Source organism: Hydra vulgaris, chromosome 11 (assembly GCF_038396675.1).
Source record: "Hydra vulgaris chromosome 11, alternate assembly HydraT2T_AEP".
In the NCBI taxonomy this organism is placed as follows: domain Eukaryota; kingdom Metazoa; phylum Cnidaria; class Hydrozoa; order Anthoathecata; family Hydridae; genus Hydra; species Hydra vulgaris.
The window spans coordinates 16,317,501-16,343,288 of NC_088930.1; the positions used below are offsets into that span (position 1 = coordinate 16,317,501).

The 25,788-nt window shown below is 26.2% G+C and overlaps 1 protein-coding gene across 2 annotated transcripts in view; it reads right to left on the reverse strand.

Moving 5' to 3' along the window:
• LOC100209023 (uncharacterized) overlaps nt 1-25,788 on the reverse strand; it is a 90,143-nt gene that overhangs the window by 43,446 nt on the left and 20,909 nt on the right. For both annotated transcript variants that reach the window (XM_065810268.1, XM_065810267.1), the window contains exons 3-11: nt 25,269-25,351; nt 24,745-25,165; nt 24,361-24,523; nt 23,618-24,204; nt 15,576-15,872; nt 7,307-7,405; nt 6,963-7,199; nt 5,993-6,174; nt 1,775-1,939 (exon numbers count right to left, since the gene is read on the reverse strand). In XM_065810268.1, coding sequence (XP_065666340.1) covers nt 1,775-1,939; nt 5,993-6,174; nt 6,963-7,199; nt 7,307-7,405; nt 15,576-15,872; nt 23,618-24,204; nt 24,361-24,523; nt 24,745-25,165; nt 25,269-25,351 — 2,234 coding nt within the window. The remainder of the gene's footprint in view (nt 1-1,774; nt 1,940-5,992; nt 6,175-6,962; nt 7,200-7,306; nt 7,406-15,575; nt 15,873-23,617; nt 24,205-24,360; nt 24,524-24,744; nt 25,166-25,268; nt 25,352-25,788) is intronic.

Sequence of the window (25,788 nt, forward strand, 5' to 3'; positions counted from 1 at the left end):
TTATTTTTAATAAAATGTTTTTATGTTTAATTTTTTTTAATAAAATGTTTTTATTTTTATTTTTTTTACTGTAAATCATGCGCGGAGTGTTGCTACATCGAATATCTTATAGCCTGACTCGCAAGGGAGTGCTGCTACATCGACTGACAAATAGCCTGACTCGCAACAGAGTGCTGCTACATCTACTATCTTTTAACCTGACCCGCAAGGGAGTGCTCCTACATCGACTGAGGGTTTGGTTGGGGCAATCAATTGATAAAAAAAAAAATTCCGGTCTTGCATTTTAATTTTTACTTTTTGTAAACAAAATATGGAAAAAACTTTTGGACAACATATAAGAGTTCTATATATATATATATATACATATATATATATATATATATATATATATATATATATATATATATATATATATATATATATATATATATATATATATATATATATATATATATATATATGCCATATAATAACAATTGATCAGCAGTTACCATTTGAACCTGTCATTGAGAATAATATTTATGTCTTATATATATATATATATATATATATATATATGATATATATATATATATGATATACTTATATATATGATATATATATGATATACACATATATATATATATGATGTATATATATAGTATATATATATGATATATATATGATATACATATATATATGATGTATATATATATTATATATATATATATATGATATACATATATATATATGATATACATATGATATACATATGATATATATATGATATATACAACCCTCGGAATTAAGAAAAATGAGGCAATAATTTGCAGACCTCAATCTTTTTGAGGTCGGCAAAAAGTATTTGATACAAAGGTCTAACCATAAAACATAGAAACAAGGTCGGCAACTTTTTGCCGACCTCAAATACTTTAAGATCGGCAGTTAGGTCAGCATTGCCGAATGCCGACCCTAATTCCGAGGGTTGTTTATACATATATATATACATATATATATGATATATACATATATATACATATATATATGATATATACATATATATATATATATATATGTATATATATATATATATATGATATATGATATATACATATATATATATATATATATATATATATATATATATATATATATATATATATATATATATATATGATATATGATATATACATATATATATATATATATATATATATATATATATATATATATATATATATATACATATATATGATATATACATAGGTTTGGCAGACATGTCCAGCAAAAACCTAAAACCCAACAAAAAAATTTACTTTAAGGAAAGAAGTGAGATCACTCACCATCCCTGACCACACGCAAAATATTTTGTTTTTACAACTCAACTACTGCAACTAGTATGTTTTGTCAATTTTAAGCATTTCAAAAATGCGAAAAAAATAAAATAAAATTTAAAAGAAAACTTAACTAAAAAAAAAGATTTTTTAAAAAGAGGAAAAAAACTAAAATTTAAAAAGGAAAATATTTTATACAGTGTTTTCTTTTAATTTTTAAAATTTTTTTTGATACCACGTGAAATGCTTTGTAAATTTTATAAAATATATTAATTACATAAATAATTATCTTTACTAACTATTTTGGTAATAATAAAACATAATAATTAAATATAATTTTGTCAACCTAATTCAATTTTCTAGAGTTAGAAAAAATCTTTTTATATTTTTAAATCCATAAATAAAACTTTTTGTTAAAAAAACTATACTTGAAAAATATTTTAAAATAAAAAAAAAACTACCTGTTGCATTTCTCACACTGAATAACTAAATTGTTTGCTTCATATGCATATGAACAAATAGAACAATATTGCTCACTAGAACAAGGACCACATTGGGTGTAGTTAGCCATCCAAAGGTTATCAAAACCAGCATCTTTACTGCCACAGTCTTCACAAACTACACACCTTAATAAATTAATAAAAATAAAAAATATTTTATATAGTGTTTTAAAAATAGCTATGATTTTCATTCAAATAAAAAGTTTAATTGAAGAATCATTGAGTTAGTCAACAAACTTATTACAGCAAAAAAAAATATGTATACATATATGTATATATACTCTTGCTTGGTCATTTTTAATTTTTCAATAGTCAGGTCAGTTTTAGGTTGTTTTTAAAAAAAAACTGTTTTAAAGACCAAAAAAAGTTTTAAAACTTTTTTTTTATTATTTGATAGACTGCCTGCTCCAATCAAACCCTCAGTTGATGTAGCACCACTTCCTTGTAGCAGCTGGCTATAAGATAGTTAATGCAGCACTACCATGTAGCAGCAGGCTATAAGATAGTCGATGTAGCAACACTCTTTTGTAGCAGCAGGTTATAAGATAGTGGATATCTGCCCTCCACTTGAGTTTGCAATTCCAGCTTGGAACCCTCATTTGGTGAAGGATGAACAAATTATTAAGCTAATACAGCGCAGAGCCACATAAGATACCAGACAAACTAAAAATATTAGAATACAAGCCCAGATGTTAAGAACTTGGCTTAACTTCTCTAGTCGACCATTGTAAACAAGGTGATCTTATTTAAAAACATAAGATTATTAACAATATCAACATAATCAACTAGCACTTTCCTATCATCACAATTCCACTAAGAGCAAATCACAGAGAGAGAGAGAGACTTCACTGTGAAAAATACAACAACAATTTAGTTTGTTTTAACATTTTTAACAACCACATTGTCGATGCATAGAACATCTGAACAGATAAAAAAATCGATTCTCAGACTGTCTCCGATTCTGACTTCAAAGCAAGCCTCTATAGGCTGCAATGTTACTACAGTTCGCAGCTTTCCTTAGTGGACCTGTATTTACATATATATATATATATATATGTATATATATGTATATATATATACATATATATATATATATATATATATATATATATATATATATATATATATATATATATATATATATATATATATATATATATGTACATATATATATAAATATATATATATATATATATGTACATATATATATATATATATATATATATATATATATATATATATATATATATATATATATATATATATATATATATATATATATATACATATATATATATATCAACTTTCGGAATTAGGGTCGGCATTAGGCACTAATGACCGACCTAACTGCCAACCTGAAAGTATTTGAGGTTGGCAAAAAATTAAAAAAACCTTGTTTCCATGTTTTATGGTTAGACCTTTGTATCAAATAATTTTTGCCGACCTGATGCCAACCTCAAAAAGATTAAGGTCGGCAAATTATTGCCGATCTCATATATATATATATATATATATATATATATATATATATATATATATATATATATATATATATATATATATGTATATATATATATATATATATATATATATATATATATATATAAAATTACAATACATGTTTTGACTATTTTAAAGTCATCTTCAGCTGGGTTAAAAAAAACTTTATATACAAATATTATACAGTAATAAAATACAAATTACAATTTTTTTATTAATTGCGACAAAGTAGACAATAGCAAAAAAAATACAATAAAAAAGTTAATAAATTATTTAACAAAAGGTTAACAACTAATAAAATGGTAACTTTTATGTGAAAAGTAATATTTTATAATGGTTTAACTGTTTGTTCATATCTAGATTTTTCCAATTAATGAACAAACTTTCCTTAATCTTCAGCTCAAATTTATTGGAGGCAGAATCCAATATGGAGAAACAGTCATTATTATAATTATTAAAACAATATTTGTTAGCATGAAGATGTTTGTATATGTGTGGATTTTGGTTTCTACTGTAGTGTTCAATCATTTGTGTTTTAAGGTGTTGTTTATAAATTTGTATGCCCCGGAATTACATCCTGTAATTTATAAACATACAAATTTATAAACAACAGATGATTTGAACTCTACAGGAAGAGGATCCTTTAGTAAAAACATATTAGAAATTTTAAAGGAGGTGAAAATTAATTTAAATTTTATAGGTTTACAATATTTTTTAATGATAGAGTTTAAAACCTTTTTCGTTTGATCAGATATATTACCAACATAAAGAAGTGTAAAGTAGTATTTCATGATTTCTTAGTTTTCGGATTCGTGAGGATTAGTAGAAATAGTTTTTTTGGTAAGATAAGAATTATAAATTTTATTTATAAGCATGTTACATGTTGTTGTTTAATTATAAGCATGTAACATGTTGCTTTTGAGAATGTTAAAAAGATTTTTAATGTCATAATAAAAACCAAGCTTAGTATTATTAACTTAAAAGGTTCCACTAATTAAGCATTTAACTAAATTTACCTTGTGTAAAAAAAAGATAAAACTACAAAAGGAAGTATGAAGATCTGAATACACATCTTTATGAAAAATGGAGGTACATAAAGAACTTTTTACTTTATTTATATTAATGTCCAAAAAAGAGATATTAGATTCCTTTTCCATTTCCATAGTAAAAGATATTAAATTATGTCTTTTATTGATATGGTCAAAAAAATGGTATGCATTATCTTCCAATGGGAATGCGGCAAATACATAATAGTTATCATTTTATTAGTTGTTAACTTTTTGTTTAATAATTTAATAACTTTTTATTGTATTTTTTTGCTATTACCTATTTTGTTGCAATTAATAAGAAATTATAATTTATATTTTATTACCACATAATATTTGTATATAAAATTAAACAAGTTTTTTTTGAACCCAACTGAAGATGACTATAGTCATCTTCAGTTATATATATATATATATATATATATATATATATATATATATATATATATATATATATATATATATATATATATATATATATATATATATATATATATATATATATATCTTCTATAGCGTATTTAGATAAGCATTTGTTCACTAGTTTCGCTTATCTTTATAGCATACAGTGTTTTCAGACTAGTAAATCAAAAAAAAATTCTTTTTTCAAATCCATGCTTTATGCAAGCAGAATTCTATTGGGCCTAGAAATTCTTTTTTTGTTATCTTTTGTAGAAGGAAAAATTACTGTTATGTTTTTAAATTTTTTTTTTATTAATTCAGTGTTCTTATGGGGAAATACAAATTAAATTTTTGTTAACTTAATTAACTTTTTTTGGTCAAATTTTTCCATTTCCTTGTATTGTCATCGAAAATGATTAAGTGTGCAAAATTTGAGCAAAATTGGTTGAGAAAAAAGTTTTCAAAAATTGATTTCAAATTTTGTGGCACACAAACATATATATATAGAAAGTAACCTTATATAAAGCATGGAAAAAAGGAGGAAAAAAACGAAGAATAATGAAAGAAAAGATTGCCGCCCCATCGCAAACCCTCAGTCGATGTAGCAGCACTCCGCTGCGAGTCAGGCTATTTGTCAGTTGATTTATGTACTGAAGCCCCGGGCAGCAGACTATTTCAGTGTGACGTCAGAGTGCTCATCTAAACAAGCAATTTAAGTTAATATATACATATACATATATATATATATATATATATATATATATATATATATATATATATATATATATATATATATATATATATATATATATATATATATATATATATATGTATATATATATATATATTCATATATATATATATTCATATATAATCATATTATATATATAATCATATTATATATATAATCATATTATATATGAATATATATATGTATAATCATATTATATATATAATCATATTATATATATTTATATGTATCTATATACATATATATAAATATGGATGTAGCCGTTTATGAAACATCACTAATAACATCATACTGAAAAAACAAACTGCGAAGGCTTCAGAGTATTATAAAAAACGTTTTTCATTAATCTTTTCTCTGTGTGTGTGTATGTATATATATGTATATGTATATGTGTATGTATGTATATATATATATATATATATATATATATATATATATAATATTGCGAATAAATTTACTTAAATAAGAATAAAATTGTACCATTGACATTTCCAACCACCAATAGGAACTTCTTCTAAGGGAGGATCCAAACAATATGTGTGAAAACTTATATCACAGATATCACATAACAACAGGTGCCCCTCATCTGAATTTCTGCCACATCCTTCACAAACTGAACAGTCTAAACACCTCCAGCCACGAGTTAATATCACTTCATTGATCTTTCAAAAATTTGAAAAATAAAAAAAATTATTAACAAACTTATTTGAAAACAATTTTATACCATTGTCTTGCCAAAATTAATTTTAAGCATTGCATAATTGCAGCATTTTTTTAAATTAAACAAAAATTTTTGTTTAATTTTATTAGTTTTAAAAAAAAAAACTCTAAATGCTTAAAAAACAGTCTAAAAATCAAAGACTTATTCAAACCCACAGAACAACTAAAATAAACATTTAATTAAACATATTTTTTGTGATAAAATTTGAAAAATCGATAAAAACAAAGTTTTTAATTATAACAAACTTAAAAAACATATTTAACCTATTGAACCTTTTTTAAAAATTTTTTAGAATCCATAAAACTTAGAAAATAAAAATAGCTATAAAAATAAATTTATATATTATATGATACAATATCATAATATATATATGGGGGGGGGGGGGCTATTATATAAATATATAGAGCTAAAAAAAACCAGAAATTTTAAATAATCATTTCAAATGACTTTTTTTGGAAACACAATACAGATCATTCACAAGCCCAAAAATAGATGTAAAGCAGAATATTAAAAACCACTATTGTCACTCGAAACAACCAACAACATAATTAAGAACAAGCTCAGAATCAAAAACTCAACAAAAAACAATATTAATAATACAAAAGCAATGCATAAAGCAAAAAATCAACCTGTTTATTCTAAAATACTGCACTTTACTTATATTTTTGCATACGAATACAAATTTAGAGATATCTCTGATAATAAAAAAGATAAATACTCAAAACTAACCATGACATTTACACAAAACGGATGAAAGCATTGGCCACACTGCACGCAGCCTATTAAGTAACCTTCACTGCCTTTACCCAAACTTCCACAACACATGCATATATCTTGTTTTAATGTAAATGAATCACGAGTTGAAACTATAACAACTGTAGAATGAAGACCAACAACTTCATTTTCTTCATCTTCCTCTGTTCTGGTTCCATTCTCTGTTTTGTCAGAATATTTCACAATATTTGACTAAAGAAATACTACTATTGTAAGAGAATTTCTCAGTAGAGAGTAAAAATTTTACATTAAATTTTGAGTTAAAAGTTTAGTTAAGCTTTTAATTAACATATACTTACTAGGTCTTTTTCTTCTTTTTCTGTATCTTGAGAAGTAATTTGAGAATCTTTTGTGTAATTGGGATTTCTACTAAAATGACCTCGTCCTCTGAAAGATTTCTAAACATGTTTAATTTAAAACTACATTTTGATAAATAAATTAACTTAATATAACACTATACACTACAGAATTTTAGGGAATTCGCCCCCCCCCCCTTCCTTATTTTTTTATAAAAATATTATTTAATACATTTATTAAAGCTTTATGAGTAAAGCATTAAGTAAAAATTCAAAAGTCAAAAGAACGCAATCTTCTAAGCAATCTAAATGAGAAGTGCATCTTACATGATCAAACATTAGCCTTAAAGTTCATATAGTACAGCTTCATGTGGAAGAGATTATTGTAACTAAAGGAAAATTTGGTATGTTTAAATTTAGAAAAAATAACTAGTAACTTTTTAGCTGGTTTATAAAAATATTATTCATAAAAAAATTTAAACTAAGGGTATTGGACCAACACATATACCACTGTTCTCCAAATTGGCCACCAGGTTGAAACTCTCCCCACTATCAATTTTTTTGCATTATATCAATTATATGCAATAGTAAACACAATTTATGTTGCCAAAAAAATCTGAACTAAGTGCTAAGTATATAAATTTTAAAAATTAAAACATCATTTTATGCTTTTTTTTTTTTACTATATTTTAAATGTAATCAGCCATTATGGCATTCAAAATAAATTATTTACGGCTTCTTTCCAGATATAATAATTATTTTCCAACATGGCGACGGAATTTAAAATGTGTACTTGTGCAGTTTGCTTGACAAATAAAGGTATCAGATTAAAATGTCTAACACTTTCAACACCCTCAGTATGCAAAAGTATTCAAAAATACATTTGACCAAACTTTGATATTGATCTTGATGTTAGTCCTTTGTAGTCCAGTAGTTTGTTCCAACTGCAGAAACAACTTGTTTAGTCTAAACAAAGGAGAAACTGCATATCTTTCCAACTGGTTATAGAGTATATTAAAGGTACTTTTATATGAATTAATTATTACTTTTGTATATATCTATATATATATATATATATATATATATATATATATATATATATATATATATATATATATAGATATATATATATATATATGTATATATATATATATATATATATATATATATATATATATATATATATATATATATATATATATATATATATAAATTAGTAAAAAACACTTATCTAACTTTTTCTTCAACCTGAAGTTTCACCATTGCTGGATCATCAGGAAGAGTTCTCTTCCTGATGATATGTATATATATATATATATATACATAGGTTGATAGAAGCAGTATTAGGCGGACCTCCTCACTGCTAGGTATCCAAATAAATGTTGATACAGAGCCAAATACAACTGAGATACATGTTGATACAAAGCCAAATACAACTGTTTTAAATACAACTGAGAAAATCTGTAGTCTTTGCTATTTAAATCTTGGTATGAATAATAAATATTACGGTTTTATAATTTAAATAAATTTTATTGAAATAAATTTTCCCTTAATTTTTTATCAATCAAATCTGTTATATAAAAAAGTTTATAATGTAGAAAGAATCCACAACTATTTAGATTCTTTTTACAAGTGCTAATATTTTTGCACTTGTAGATATTGTTAACTTGTTTGTTCAAATAAATCTTTAAAAGTTTATATTGTTTTTAATAACTTTAAAATTCTATATTGCTTGATAAATTTTAAAATCAAACTGTAAAGTTTGATTCAATAGTTTTATTGCTTTATTTCTTATTCCATTTTTAGTTATTTTAAAATACTTGTTAAATTATCACTGTTAATTTTAGGCAGAGGAGTTCCTCATACTTGTTGCAAAAGTAACGCTGTAAGCAATATCATAGATATCAGTGAGTCGCTTGGAGAGAAAAATGCAGAACAAACAGTTTCTGGATTGTTAAAACACAAAATAGAACGTGAAAACATTGTAAGCGGAAAACAGTTCATGTTGTCTACAGGTGGAAATCTTCTCTCAGTTACAGTTGGAGTTAATAAAATTAAGTCAAAAAGAAAGAAAGTTAACCAGTTCTCATTCCAAACTATTATGGAGCTATCGAATGAATTAGAACTTTCTAAAAACAAAACAAAAAAATTAAGTTCTACTTTACGGAGGAACGTAATTGGTGTTGTAGAATCAAGTATTAATATTAAAATGACTGAATTAGAGGAAACTCTTGATTCTTTATATGAATGCAAAACAGAGGAACTGGTTGACGGAGATCAGACAGTTTTTAGAGATATTGTTTATGTAAAAAATACAACCGAATTTATTAAATTTATAACAGAAAAAAGAGGTTTTGATAATCTTAATGCAATAGTAAGAATTTCTATAGATGGTGGTCAAAACTTTTAAAAAATTATCATTAATGTTTTTGATCCAAAAAAATCACTATTCTTCATCTGAAATATATGAAGATTCAGGCGTAAAACGTTGTTATATTCTTGCCATTGTGGAGTTGGTTTCAGAGGATAATGGCAATCTCCAAAAATTATTGGCTGCTCTAAAACTTGAAGAAGTAAATTTTAGTCTTGCATTTGATTTAAAGTGTGCAAACAGTATTTTTAGACTATCAGGTCACTCTGGTAAATATGCCTGTTTGTATTGTGAAAAAAAATGCTCGCTAGAAACAGGAAAACTTAGAACTTTAGGCTCCATAGACCTGTGTTATGATCAATATGTATGTGATGGGAAAAAAAGATTGAAAATGCAGGAACAGAAAAATGTTATCAATTCTCGCTTAATTTACTTACAAGAAGAACAAGAAACTCTTCTTAAACACATTGTTTCTCCACCTGAGCTCCACATTTTGATGGGAGTTGTAGATAAATTTACTTTTGTGTGTTTGGCCACCTTTTGAAAATTGGTTGAAAAACACATTACATACTAATGAGAGGGTATCATGGTGTAGGTTTAGATGGAAACAATGCAAATAGATTAATGTCCTTGTTAGATGTTTTAGAGAGAGATGTCACCTTTGCTGCAGCAATTAATATTTTACCGATAGTTAATTGTTTGCATAAATTTTATTAATAAAATCAGCAGTGTTTGGTTTGGAACTGAGTATAGATATTTCTGTTAAAATTGAAGATTTCAAAAGTTCATTTTTTAATCTTCAACTGTATACCAAAGATATTTTTGACTACAATTTAACAGTTTTATGGAAAATTCATATTTTAGTGTGTCACATTCTCCCTTTTGTAGAACACAATAATACTAGCTTAGGTAACTATGCAGAACAATGTGGTGAAGCTGTTCATCACAAATTTAAAAAAACTTGGGTGAATTATAAAAGAACTATTGGACACAAAATTATGCAGAAAAGCTAAATTCTGCAGTAGTGAATTTCAATTTAAACAAACAATAGTGAAAATATCATATGTGTTATAAATATATTTATTAGTGAATCCATTTTTTTTGTAAAAAACTGAATTCCGGATTTTCGGAATTACAGGAGATGAAATCCGGAATTCCGGTTTAATTCCGGAATTATTATAGAAGAATTTAAAAAATATAAAGAAAAGAAAGTACATTATTTTTTAACATAAATGTATTTAGTTCAAAACAATAAAATTAAAACAAATTACAAAATAAGGAAATATTTCATATTAAAATATTTTTGAACTACGTAAATAAAATTGAAAAATGAAAGTTCAATTTTCATTTTGATTTTTGAAAGGCTTCTTAAAAAGCACAAAGTATCCAATGTTTTGTCGTTGAGCCTTGATCGAATTTTTGTTGAAAATGCTCCTGCAGCGGAAAAAGTGCGCTCTGACTCCAGACTAGTTGGTGGAATTGTTAATAAACTTTTGTAAAGATCTTCCAAAAGTATTCCGCGGGATCCCCCTTCATCCCAAAATTTCATTTCACTGCGAATTTCGGAATGAATCGATGATTTTTGTAGAACTTTTGACCGTGATTCCGAGAGTGATTCCTTTATCTTTTGCTGAAGAATTTCCTGCAAGGATAACTGAGTTTCCAATGATTCGATAGGTTTATCGTCATCCATTTTAGTAGACTCAGATACTGTCGGGTCTATTTCTAATGCTACTTCACCACTAAGTCTTTGGATTAGGGATATGATAATTTTGGTTATTTCAGTTTTCGAGCGACGCAAAATGTTCTTGTGAATTTTGGTTTTACCCCCATTATGCAAATATTGAAGAACATTGGATACCACAGTTCTTCTTCGATTAATTTGAACTCCAAACTCTTTTTTCATTTCACGGCCAATTTCTTCATTCTCATCAAAATTTTTCATCTACCTCTTTCTCTGTTTGTTTGTAGATCACATTTACAATTGCAATCTGAATTGCATGAGCAAAACACAAAATTTGTTCACATGGTAATAATCTACCCACTTTTTGCATCATAGAAGCACCATCAGTTACAATACACAAAATATCGTTCCTTATATTTAACTGAAATGATTCTAACTTGTCCTCTAACAATTTTACACAATTTTCAGCCGCAAATCGACCATTAATTCGAGAAAGACCCAAATTCCAGATATTTTTCGACCCATGAATGTTAACATTCATATAACGTCTATTTCGAGAGGATGTCCACTCGTCCAATGTTAGACTAAAGCATAAATTCTTTTTTAATTGAATAATTTCAGCAATTTGCAATTGTTTAATTTTTTTAGTATAATCCGTCACGACTTTCTGTATGCTGGTGGGTGATTTTGGAATATCACCGAATCCACGCATTGTTAAACATTTTCTTAAATTGTTTGACGTACAAAAAACACGAAACGGTAAACCATCAGAAGCAATCATTCTAGCTACTACAGCAGGAAAAGTTTCATCTTTTTTTGACTTGAAAAAATCAATGATCGTGTTCGTTTTTCTGGTTGTGCTCACAACACTATCGTTACTGTCAGATGTAAAACTGTGTTGTGTTTAGAACAAAGATGTGTGTGCATGGGAGTTGTACATCCACCCAATATCTTTAAAACTTGCTTGCATTGCATGCATTTCGCCACCTGATTTGTTTTCCCTCGTAGAAAATATTTCCACACTGAATTTGATGAGCTTTCTTTTGAAATGTCCATAAAAGTTTCTTCAGATTTATCTATCATACTTGGGTTGGGATTTAAAACAATAACAATGTAAGTCTACAAAATTTTTGAAACATAAAATTAATATAATGACTTACTTTGTCTGCTCTGCATACAATTTAATTTCTTAATGTTAATATTTCATTTAAAAAAAAAATTTTAATGCATTTGCAGTAGCCTAAGCCTACTAAAATTTAAATTTTTTGAATTTATAACAATGAAAGTACACAATGCTGCCATCTATAGTAAAAGTTCTTCTAAGTTTGAAATTCTAAAAATTTCAAAAAAAAACTTTTGTTTTGTTTTTATATTATGTATTTATTCCGTTTTAAAAATTTTAATTTTTATTACTAAAAACTGTTGTATTATACTACTGAGGATGACAACTTTGTTGTTGAAAAACGTTTTTAGTAATAAAAATTAAAATTTTTAGAACGGAAGAAATACATAATATAAAAACAAAACAAAAGTTTTTTTTGAAATTTTTATAAAAACAGTTCTAAATAACTTCAAAAATAAAATTAGAATTAAATAATCGAAATTCTAAATTCGAAAAATCCGGAATTTGCGTTTTTGAATTCCGGATTTTTAAAAATTCAAAATATGACGGAATTTCGGAATTCCGAAATTCTGAAATCCGGATTTGGATTCACTAATATTTATTATGTGTTTTTTTTTCTAATGTAATAGATATATATTATTGTGTTATTTTGACAACCAAAATGGCTGACTTTATTTTAACTTTAAAAGAAAAAAATGATGTGTTTTAATTTTTAAATTTTACATACTTAGCACTTAGTTCAGATTTTTTTGGCAACATAAATTGTGTTTACTATTGCATATGATTGATATAATGTATAAATATTGGGAGTGGGGAGAGTTTCAACCTGGTGGTCAATTTGGAGAACAGTGATACACACTTAATTTTTTATTTTTTAACTTTTTTTTTATGTATTAAATAAAATCAGGATTTTCAGTATCAATGTGAAGATATTTCACTGTCATATTTCAATATTAACAACACTTACTAAGCATTTTAAGAATTTGCAGCAAAATAAACATATAAAAAACTACAGAGAATAAAACAAGAATACTCAAAGAAAGGAAACAAATACTATACGAAATAGAATATCTAAACAAAAAAACTAAAAAAATTTGAAAAATAAAAAAAGAAAAACTTTGTCCAACAAAATATATACCTAACTATTTTACTGTTTTTGTTTTCTTTTCTTTTTTTTAGGATGTTTGTTATTTTCAACTGCCGAAATTAATACAAGTCAACAAAGAAAGCAGATAAGGATATAACAAAAATAAAAACATTTTTTGATATACAATTTATTAGCAACTTTTGTCAGTCAGTATATTATGGAAATACTTTATTTTTTGCGCTATAAATAAGGACAATTTAAAAATTTGTTTTTCAAATGTTTTTGCTAGTGCACAGAAAAGCAAGAAAACTAATTGCTATTTATTTGTAAAAAAAAAAATTTAAGTTTTTCATGTAAAATAATAAAAAGTCATTAATACTAATGTTAAAATATAAAATATTTGGTTGTTTTCACTAACCCCATTAAAATAGTCTGCACTTTTGTGGGTTCAATTCTCCAAATTGTGCATTTAAACCTGATAGCTTATTTCCTGATCAACGCTCTAAAATTTGCATTGTAATATTACTGAATTTTTTTAAACAAAACTTTTAGGAGCCAATTTAAAACATTTTTTCAAGTTTTTAAATACATTTTTTCAAACAGAGCAATTGTTATCTTCATTATATCTAGTAATTCGTCTTGACGTTGAAAATTGGACAATGTAAAGGAAACAATTTCAGACAAGCATAAAGTATTGTAAATACATTTAAAAAAGAAACCATGGCATTCTTTTATCTAATTTGTTCTGTCATCACAAAATTTATTAATCAAATAATATACTTTACAAATAAAAAGAAATTTATTTTCTGATTTTCCTATTATAAATATATTGAGCTAAGATCTGTTTATAGTATATAAACTTATCCTTATAAAATTTTTTAAATATAATACATTATTTTAAGGGGTTATATATACCCTCGTTATTTAAGTAATATAAAAAACCATTAAAAAACAATCAAATAATAAAACTTCATTGCAATGTGTTCTTGCATCATGAATAAGAAAAATAAGGTTTCCAATACGTTGATGTTATATAATTACTTTCATCTTCATTCAAACCAGCATCATTTGGAGAACACAGATGATATTGTATTTTCTAAGACTTTTCTCTTTAAGTCTTTATTAAATTGTTAAATTTTTTTGATTTATTTAATTAAAATTTTATATTTTGTTACAATTTTGTTTCTTTTTTTTAGAATTGGTTGTTTTTTTCAAAGTTTAGCTTTGCTGTGAATTATTGAAACACTTAAAAGTTAAAAAATGCAAACTGCCTAGGTCAGCGTGTCTAAAAAAAAGTACTATAAACGTGGACAACAAGGTATGCGACTGTGCGTGCTTCCCGAGGAAGACTTGCATATTTATTTTTATAACAGCAAAACAAAGGATAAAGGAAATAACAAAATGTAATTTATGTTTTAGGAAGTTTGAAAATATATATATAAAAAGCTTAATATAATAGAAAAGTAGTAAGTATATGAAAAGCTTGAAGAAAAGAAATATAAAGAAAAGAATTAGAACAGAGAAAAAAAAGATTTTAACTATATATAGTACAAAAATTAAGAAAAAAATAAATAAATAAAACTCAGCATTGTAAAAGTCAAAAATTAAAAATTAAAAAAAAAGTATATTGAGAAAAAGTTTATTAAAATTCTATTTTTAATATGTTAATCAAATTTTTTTTGCCTTGTTAAAACAGGTTTAATCCAAAATAATTTTGGTATGCATGTGTACACATATATTTTATATATTTGTAGTGTACACATATATTTTATATAACTTATGTATGCATGTGTACACATATATACATAAGCTTATATAAATTTTTTTTATTAATTTAAATTTTTTTGTTTGTACACTCTTCAAGGCTGAGAAGGCCACTACAGACAAGGAGGCTACTTAATTGTGGTTATAACCCTCTCTCAACACTAACTTGTAAACATGAACCTTGACGAACAAGGCCGCTGCACGGAGAAACACTTACATTTGTAATAATTTAATATAATTTACCTTGAAAGTTCTCATTTTTTGTTCATGACCTCTTCCTCTACCTCGAAAAGATTGAGCGCTTTGATAACTATCACTTATAAGGCTACTGCTGTATGGAGAATCTAATGTTGACTCACTCTCTTTTCCATCAAACTTTTGCTCATCACCTGAATAAATTTTATTGTCATTGTCTAATTGTAAACAAGAATCTATAAAGTTCATTGATGCAGCCAAGGAAAAAAGTTCAGCTTCTTCAATAGAAACAACTTTTTGACCTGATGAAAGAAACTCTTGATCATACCAGGAATTAGATTCATTCTAAAAAATAAATATTTTGAAATTATATATACACACATACAAATATATATATATATATATATATATATATATATATATATATATATATATATATATATATATATATATATATATATATATATATGTAAATTATGTTAGTGTATTTTACAAATAGAGTGCTCAATGTTCTTAAAGAACAGAGCAATAATAAATTAGTAAAAAACACTTATCTAACTTTTATCTTCTACTTTAAGTTTCACCATGCTGGATCATCAGGAAGAGTTATATATATATATATATATATATATCAACCCTCGGAATTAAGGTCGGCATTCAGCAATGCCGACCTAACTGCCAACGATAAAATGTTTGAGGTCGGCAAAAAATTGCAGACCTCATTTCTAGGTTTTATGGTAAACCTTTTGTGTCAAATTTTTTTTTCAATTGTTGTTATTTATTTATTTGAAAAAAATTGTTGAAAACTTTAATATTTATGAGTGTATAAAGATTAGTATACTATTAGTATGTAAAGACTGTTGTATTATTAATATTATATAGATTACCAATATCCACTTATATATCAAATAAATGGACTTTTGTATATGATTTATTGAATTTAAACCTATTTTTAGAATTTTGTTTTGCAAATTGAATAAAACTAAGTTTATACTTATTTATAAAAAAAACATGACATCATAGAACAAACCAAGTTAAGGCGTCAAAGACAATTGTTTAGAACTACATTATCACACAAAGCAAAGTTAGCTATGTGTTCAGTAGGCCCAAAATCAATTTTCTTTGATAGGAGAAAAGATAAAACTCTTTGTGCATTAACAACTTGCAGTAAAGACATAATAACTGAGGAACATATTACATTAAATGAAGAACCACACTGGTTCTTTAATTAATGTGATATGTAAAAAAAAAAAAACCAGGCCCATTGGTTCATTCTTGATGGCTGAAAACAGCAAATCTAATCTTTCGTTTGTATGTTGCAAGCACTCCTCCTTTTACCAAGCTTGTAATACTTACTGATTACATTCTTCGAGGTTATGCACCGGTGTGGTTCTTTATAAAACCGGAGCCTCAATGTTACAAGGGGCCAAACACTTGTGAATCTTAATTCAATTCTCTTGCTTCCTTTCTGAAAGTGATCGACTTATAGTTGATAAATGTGTTTAAAGAAAATTTTTAAAAAATATTTTTATATCAATGTTGATGGATGAACAAAAAGAAATAAGCGAATTAGCAGCTAAAAGAACTAAATTTGCGAGGCGATGCACAGTTTCAAATTCTACAGAATTAAGAAAATTCAAAATTCCTCTTCTAAATTTTGATGCAGTTGATTACTTTAGTCTTGTAAATCGGGAGGAACGCTTAAGGACTTCACCACCTATGTTAAAAGAGTTAAGTGATAATTTCATTGAAAATGCAATACAAAATGTGCAAAAACTGATTTTCCATGCCATTTTCAAAATGTAGAAAGATGTTCCGCTGGTTACAAAAGTAGTCGCATCTGTATCTGGAGAAATGAGAAAAGACAGATACATTAGAGCAAACCTTTCATCTAGAAAGTATATTCCACAATTTGCTTCAAAAACAATTGGAATATGTAGGATTAATTGATCAAGAAACTCTTTTTTTTTCATAGAACTTCTTTAAATAAGTGCAATAAAAAGTAAATATAAAACGACATTTAAAAAAACTTGTATTGCTAATAAGAAATTCTTCTAGTGCTAACGTAATCGTGCTACTGCATAAAACTTTGAGTTTTAAAGCAATCTTAAATGTTTGACCAGAGAAAAACAAAATTATTGCATTTTTTATTGAGCAGAAACTTTTAGATATCGTATATTGTAATATCAAAAATGGCTTATTTTCAATTAGACGGCGGCAAAGGAAGGAAAAAATAACTTTAGTTTTTTATTTTACTTTAATGATATTTAGATATTAGTGCAACATTATTTTGCTATCCAAACTAATTTGAACAAAAAAAAAAGCAATGATGATCTACCCTAATATATATATATATATATATATATATATATATATATATATATATATATATATATATATATATATATATATATATATATATATATATATATATATATATATATACACACACACACATATATATTTACAAATGTATCTGAGTAACATTTCTGTTGTCACAATAAAATAGCATGCTGTCGGGGGCTTCAGTACATACATCGACTATCTTATAGCCTGCTACTGCAAAGAAGTGCCACTATTTTTCTTTCATTATTCTTCTTTTTTTTTGTTTGTTCTGAAAATGTTGTATGCTAAAAAGATAGGAAAAACTAGCAACAATTTGCTATCTAAATATGCTACAGTAGTATATATATATATATATATATATATATATATATATATATATATATATATATATATGTATGTATATACACACACACACATATATATATATACATACATACATATACAAATATATATATATATATATATATATATATATATTTCTATACTTTACGGCCAAGACCACATACTTACGGCTTTTACCACAACGTGTTTGTGGTAAAAAATGGCTCTTCGCTTGTTTGTGGTTTTAAAGCTGACAAAATTAAGGTTAGATTATGTCAAAACACATTAATTTAATTGCAGGAAGTAATTAAACAACAAAATTCACAAATTAAAAAACTTGAATGTTTTTAAAAACATTCAAAATGTTTTTAAAAACATTCTGAATGTTTTCATTTTTATTTTTAAACTGTAAAACATGCGCGGAGTGTTGCTAGATCGACTATCTTATAGCCTGACTCACAACGGAGTGCTGCTACACCGACTGATTAAAATTATTATTTATTCACACAAATGTGTGTTTGTGTGAATAATTTTAAATGTATTCTACCATATATACACACAATATACCATTTTTCACTGCAAATAGTATATTGTTGTTAAAAAACCTTTTTTTTTGTAAGAAGAATAAGAGAAAGTAAATTATTGTTATTGATATTGATTCAATTAGACACAATAAACAATTTGTAAATCTGGAATTGGTAATACTGTGCAACCTGTTGTAATCTACTAAATTATGAACTAGTTCACTTCTGAATAGTAACCAACTGGAGCTTGAATTTGACTAGGGCTGAGTTTGATAAAATAAGGACAAGTTAGTAATTATTATATTAACATCCATCTCTAGACACTTGCAAAGGTTCGACAGTTTCGAATCATGCAAACTCTTTTATTCTAGTAATTTTGCTTATTTTCTCTTATAAATCCTCTCCATTTCTTGTTGTTAATTAAGCGATCTTTTTAAGTTTTAATATGTCTCTATCTTATTTTTAAAAAGAAAAAAAAGAAATGTTAATCTTAATCTAGCTTTTCATTTTATTCTCATCCCAAAATTATATTTGACTAGATTCTAAGATGATGACAAACAGTATGTAACTTGACCAATGCTTGCTAAGACATTTAAAAAAAAATTTTAAAGCCCAATAAAAATATTTTTCAAGCTAGCTGATCTGACCCGTAAAAATATGGGTCTTTGTGAGTCTATTCTACACTGACCTTTTCTATACTTTTTCCTTATATATCATAGCTTTCTGGACCCATAAAATACGGGTCTTTTCCAAACCTATCATTTCTATACTTATCTATTCCACACCGATCATTTTTATACCTATTATTTGTTTATTTCAATATTTTTTCGTAAAGTAATTCATTTTAAAAAATTGCTTTAAGAGCAAAAAAATTACCATGCACACCTTTTCCACATACTTAGAGCTTCTAAGACAGTTATAATTAAGTTTGCTTTTCACCTAAACGCATACCATTGATAGCTCAGTGGTTTAGTGCGCTGTCATCAGTGCTGTTTTTTGTTTTGTGTTTTTTTTTTTTTTTATGGGGGGGGGGGGTTAAAGACCTCCCCTGATAAATTTTGAATATCTTTTAATCTTGCTGTATTTATTGCAACATTTATAGCAAAATTTTTATTATAGTAGGGGATAGTTACCTTAATTGGAACACTTAAGGAACAAATATTTATTAACCAAAGATGGCTCAACTATTAAATCATTTATGATTTGATTAATACAAACAGACATACTGTACTTTTAACCGTAATTTGACTTGATTGATTGCACTGTTATTGGAAATAAATTTATTTTTGCAAAGATACCATTTTGTTCTAATCAAGGCAACTGGTTCCCTAAATTGGAACACTTTAATTATTTAATCAGAACAGGTTGTTTTTTTACCGAGTAAAATCAACAAAAATTTATTAAAAATGACTTATCTTTACAGTGAAAATTTAAAAACTTCATTCAAAACTTATAATAGGATAAATATTACCCTGACAAACTGAAATTCTACAAAGCTTCAACTGTTATGACATTCTCTTAATTTATTGAGTAAAAATCACTAAATAAAGTACTATTTTTAAGGTTTATGGTTGTTACTAAGTATTTTTAAATTGTGCTTGAAGTATTTCTACAACCCTTCGATTTTATTACTGATTAAGTCAGGAAAACTTTATAGTTCCAATCAAGGAAACTTTGGACTATTTTGTTAAAGCACTGCAATATCATCCTTGCAGCAACTTATAAGATAATTTTATATTGTTATTTTGCATTTTAAATCCCATCGAATTAAACACAAAAACTGCATAACCTATAGCAGTATAGTTTACCCAGCATAATCAATATAGTGTGAACAAAAAATTAGATCACTGAAAAAAAATGATGCAAAAAACTTTAAATCAATGGTGCACATGCATTTTTTGAGAAATAACTTTCAAAATGTGTCAAAACGAAGAAAATAAGGCATTTTACTAATAAAATGCAAAATATAGCCATAATTCATTTTTTAAAAACAAATGCAAGTGTTCCAATTAAGGCGCTGTTCCAAATATGGCTCTTCCCTATATATCTATAATAATTATAGCAATATTTATAGCAAAAAAGCAATAATATAGCAAAAAAGTTTTCTAATTGGTAAAAAAAAAATTCAAAAGTTTTCTTATTTTTATAGATTTATTATGCACGATTGTTCCATATACTGCCTGCAAACTCAGCATATGCTAAAGACGTTTACACTCACAGATGTTTGTATGCAACACTATACAAATGGCAGAGCTAAGAAGATCTAAGACCATTAAAAACTATAGACTATAAAATGCTTAGAGATTGTTCACAAATTACACTAAGTTTATTTTTAAAAAAGAAGGATATCTTAAGTTCTTTTAGGTGGTGATTTTCATTAAACTTAATGAGCTATTTTGATTTTTTATTTAAGTTACGACACTGCGAGGGAAAATTTTGATCTTTTTTGTTTTGTTCATTAGTGAAATTTAGCATTGCGTAATATATGGATGATCCCTGATCTAAAAGGAGGCCAAAAAATAATGGAGTATAATACTATTTTGATGGTTATCTAAATTCTGTCATTGTTGCACGCTCAGTTTAGAATGTTTAACGGGGGCATGGTAAATTAGATGTAAAACTCTAAATTTCCTTATTATACCAATATTAAATAATTTTAAGTTTTAATTATTTTTAAAAATATTAAATTTAATATGATAATGATTTAACTTAAATGTATAATTAGAATTTTCAATTATGTTCTTATCAAAAACATACTTTTTAAACCTTATTGTTTTAAAGGTCGCTGTGTGGCAAGTTTAAATTATCACTTTGCTTTTTTTTTTTTAATTTTTGTTATTTAAAATGCAAAATAAATAAAAAAATCCTTATAATTCTATAGATTTTATATTCTATATATAAAGATGTTGTATACTCATTTTTCTTGCACCAACTCAACTTAGTTGTAAAAAAACTTGAAATGTAAAACTAAAATAACATAAGTATATTAATCATGACAAAAACGTAACAAATTTCCCCCCATTTTTAAATGTTTTTAGAATTGTTAGCTTTTTTTAAAAAAATTTTCATTTGTTAAAGTGTATAATATCGTTACATATGTTTGTATATAATCTAATAAAACTTCACAAGTAATTTGTATTTTGAAAATTTAAAAAAGTCCACAGTGGTTGGACTCGAACCACGGCTTTCATGTTCAGAAGCACTGCGTACTAACCACTCAGCTATGCTGGCACATTAATTACAAAATTTCAAAACTATATAAAAAAAAATTTTAACGGTCAAACTGTAAAACTTGATATATGTTTAAGTATGTTTTAACATTATATAATTTGAAGTTAACGTATGTTAGATATTTGCATGCACTTTCGTTCAAATTTTTTTATAAAACAAAGTGCTGCGACTCTTTATTGCCATTACCTCAGTTGCAATGACTGCCAAGAGTTCTGTTTCAAACACACTCGAAAGGGCACTACTCCTACTACTACTATTAATTTCAGCAATATTATATAGATAACAAAATTGCATATTTAGACTGCAGAGTGTGTTAACTTCAAAGTTGCATATTTAAGACTGCAGAGTTGTTTTTCACAGCAAATAATATTTTGCAATGATATTTTACAGCAAAAAATGTTGTTGCTGTTTTTTTTGTGTGTTAGCGTAAGATAGACAACTTTCATGTATCTGTCGCTGGTAAAGTACATTTTCAAGAAATAAATGCATATGTTGAAAAAACCTAAAATAAAATACAATTATAGAAATGATACAATTTTTTTAATTAAAAAATGATACAATTTTTTTACTTTTGTAAGGTGTGCCCAATTAATAATAAAATAGTTACAAAAATGTATGCATTTGAAACATATATGTAGCAAATACATGTAGGAATGTTTACAAATAATCTCACAGCATTTAAAACTGTTCTATCAGCACTAAGTGTTACCTGTGAAATCTGCTAGATACCAAATCTGAGTTTGGTCAAACAATTTGAACTAAACTTATCTTTTTATAAAAATATAATACTTGCTGGCTTAAAAAACATTTAAGTTGACTTACGACTATTATGTACAGCTTTCTTGAGTTAATTTTTTTTTAAATTACATTATTCTCATTAATTCTTAATAGCCATTACAGGACAGATTAACGTTTGCATGTAATTCATTAGACAGGACAGATTAACGTTTGCAAGTAATTCATTAAAAATAAGATTAGCAATAATATTCTCTTGGTTTCAGAGATTTTCTCATCCATAAACTCCAGATCAGAAATTCAAAAAATGTATTAAAAAAAACTTTTCTGGAGCCTTGAATCCAATGTTCATTATTTTTGACCTTAGAGTCCAAAAAATAATAGGACTTTGCACTCCTGATTTTAAAGAAATAGGATGGTTTGAATGCTACATTTACCCATTAGTAGTAGTTTAATAATTGCAATCACACATAGTTACTTCAATTTTAAGATTATAAAAATAAAGATTTGAAGATTATAAAAATAAAGATTTCAAGATTAAGATTGAAAACAGAAAGTTGTATAATTTTCAAATTTTTATGATTTTAACATAACAGAGAAAAATCTGAAAAACATTTATGATAAAGTATTTAATAATTTTATTTTCATCTCAACTTTGATTTTTGAAAATAAAATTAAAAAAAAAGAGCGATGAATGAACTTTTTGTTTATGCAATTTCAATATACAAATTTTGAGTTTTTGCATTCAATAAAAAGGCAAAAAACAGCTGGAGCCCCAGTCGGTTACTTGTTTAGAACAACGGGTTAAGCTTGACTAAATGTAGTAAATAAACATATTACTAAGTAATTATTTATACATAAAGAATGGAACTTCAATAACTACATACCTCTAAAAATTGATAAATATTTCTTAAAAATAAAATATGTTGCTACCTCATAACTGTCAGCATTTATGTCTTTATCTTCCTCAATACAATCAGGACAAATATATTCAGCCCCATCATCCAAAGGACTGTGACACTCTCCATGCACACATTTAAAACACTTTTTACATTGTATAGCATCACCATTGTTAAACAGGCGTACAGCACGTTTACATATAGGACAACTTTGACCTTTTTTTCTTTGTTGATAACAACGATCACATAATGAAAAATTATTATGCCACCTGCATGAAGGGCCAGAACCAGGTTTTGATGATCCACAGTCACTACATTTACGACAACTAACGCACTTCCAAACTGACTTTGGAACTACAGATATAGGGGGGTTTAAACAGTAAATATGGTAACCTTTATCACATTGATCACAACACAGCATTTTTTCTTCATCGCCAGGCTGTTTACATCCTTGACATACTTTGCAAAATGAACATTGCCATCCCATTCGTACAACTGGAGTTATTGGAATATTCATATCTACACAGTAACTGTGGAAATGACGACCACAGCTTGTGCAAAACAACTGAGATTGCATGTTATCAGATTTTTGACAAGTATCACAAAAGGCTTCAGCATCGACTGAAATATTTTATTTTTGTGTCAAAGTTTCAGAATAAAAATAAACTTTTAATATCACTGTTGCATAGCATCACAGTGTTTTCTTTTAAATCAATACTAAATCACTTACACAAATATTTATAAAACTATTATTTCTCAGCATAACAAAAAAATTACCTAATTTTTCTGATCTATCTAAATGCTCTGGACACAGAAGAATCATGCTTGTTATGTTCTGAAATGCTCCAGCACTAGCACAACAAGGATAGTGAAAAAGTTTGCTACATCTTTGCACTTGACATTCTACACTTGCACCATATCGTAAACAATGACTACATTTCTTTCCAAGCAAAAAAAAAGTGATTAGTAAATTACACAAAAGCCCTGATTAAACAAGACTAAAATACTAAGTTGATTAAACAAGACTAAAATGCTAATAGCAAAATCAAAAATATAGTGACTATTTAATAACACAAAACAAAATAAAAGATAAAATCTATTAGGTTTTTTAAAAACATTTAATAAAAAATAATACATAGTAAATATAAACACGAAAGCTACCTTCAATAGTGCTTTAGCAATTGCTTTATCTACATTTTCCAAGTCATATGAATCGGTTTGGCAAACGCCTGCAGACCATGCAGCACAACAATGATGAGCCCACACAAAACCATCATTATCCAAGACATCTGCAAACTCTTGCATTGTGGCTGTACCAAAAGCTGTCATATCAGGAGGTAAATTTAAATCAGTATCAATGCTTTGTTTCCTGCGCCTACGTTTATGAAATACTTTCTCCTTGATATCTTTTCTATTGTTCAAAGAATCTGAAGAATATATTTCCGTCTCCTCTTTCGGAGTATCATATTTATTTTTATCACTTTTTTTAAGAGTGCTTTGTGATACTCTATAACGAGTTAACTGTCCAAGTATTAAAGTCATTTCATATCCACAGTTACACAGAGCACAAACTTCATTACTTCTAATAAAGTATAAAATTTAAAGCAATAAAATTAACAATATAAAATTTGTGCTTTTACAATTAAAGATCAAATCCGCTGGTAGAATAGTAATAATATACATACATATCATCATCTTTTGATGGTGATGAAGGTTCAAATTCTTGTGAACTTGTGTGTCCTGAAAAACTTTCAGGTGAATTATTTACCTAATAAATAAAATAACAATTAAAATATATATACTTTTTTAACATTGAAAAACAAATAAATTATTTTCTGTATTTGACATATACTACTTTTATATGTATTTAATTATACAATGCACAAGCACTGACATATATAGTATCAACAAATTTTTAAATTACCTTTTTTCTTGAAGTATTTATTTTTTTAAGTTGAAGGAAAAAAATTGTGCTTTAAGTTTAGACTTTTCATGAAATTTTATTTTAAAGTTATTGTTTACAGGGTTGGCATTAAAAAACCCGCCCAAAAAAACCCGCCCAAAAAAACCCACGTAATAAAACCTAATAAAACCCGCTTAAAAAAACCCGATAAAACCCAGGCAATCTGATTCTCATTGGGTTTTTTTAAAGACATTTTATAATTTTATGATTTATTATAACCAACACTAACATTGCACAGTGGG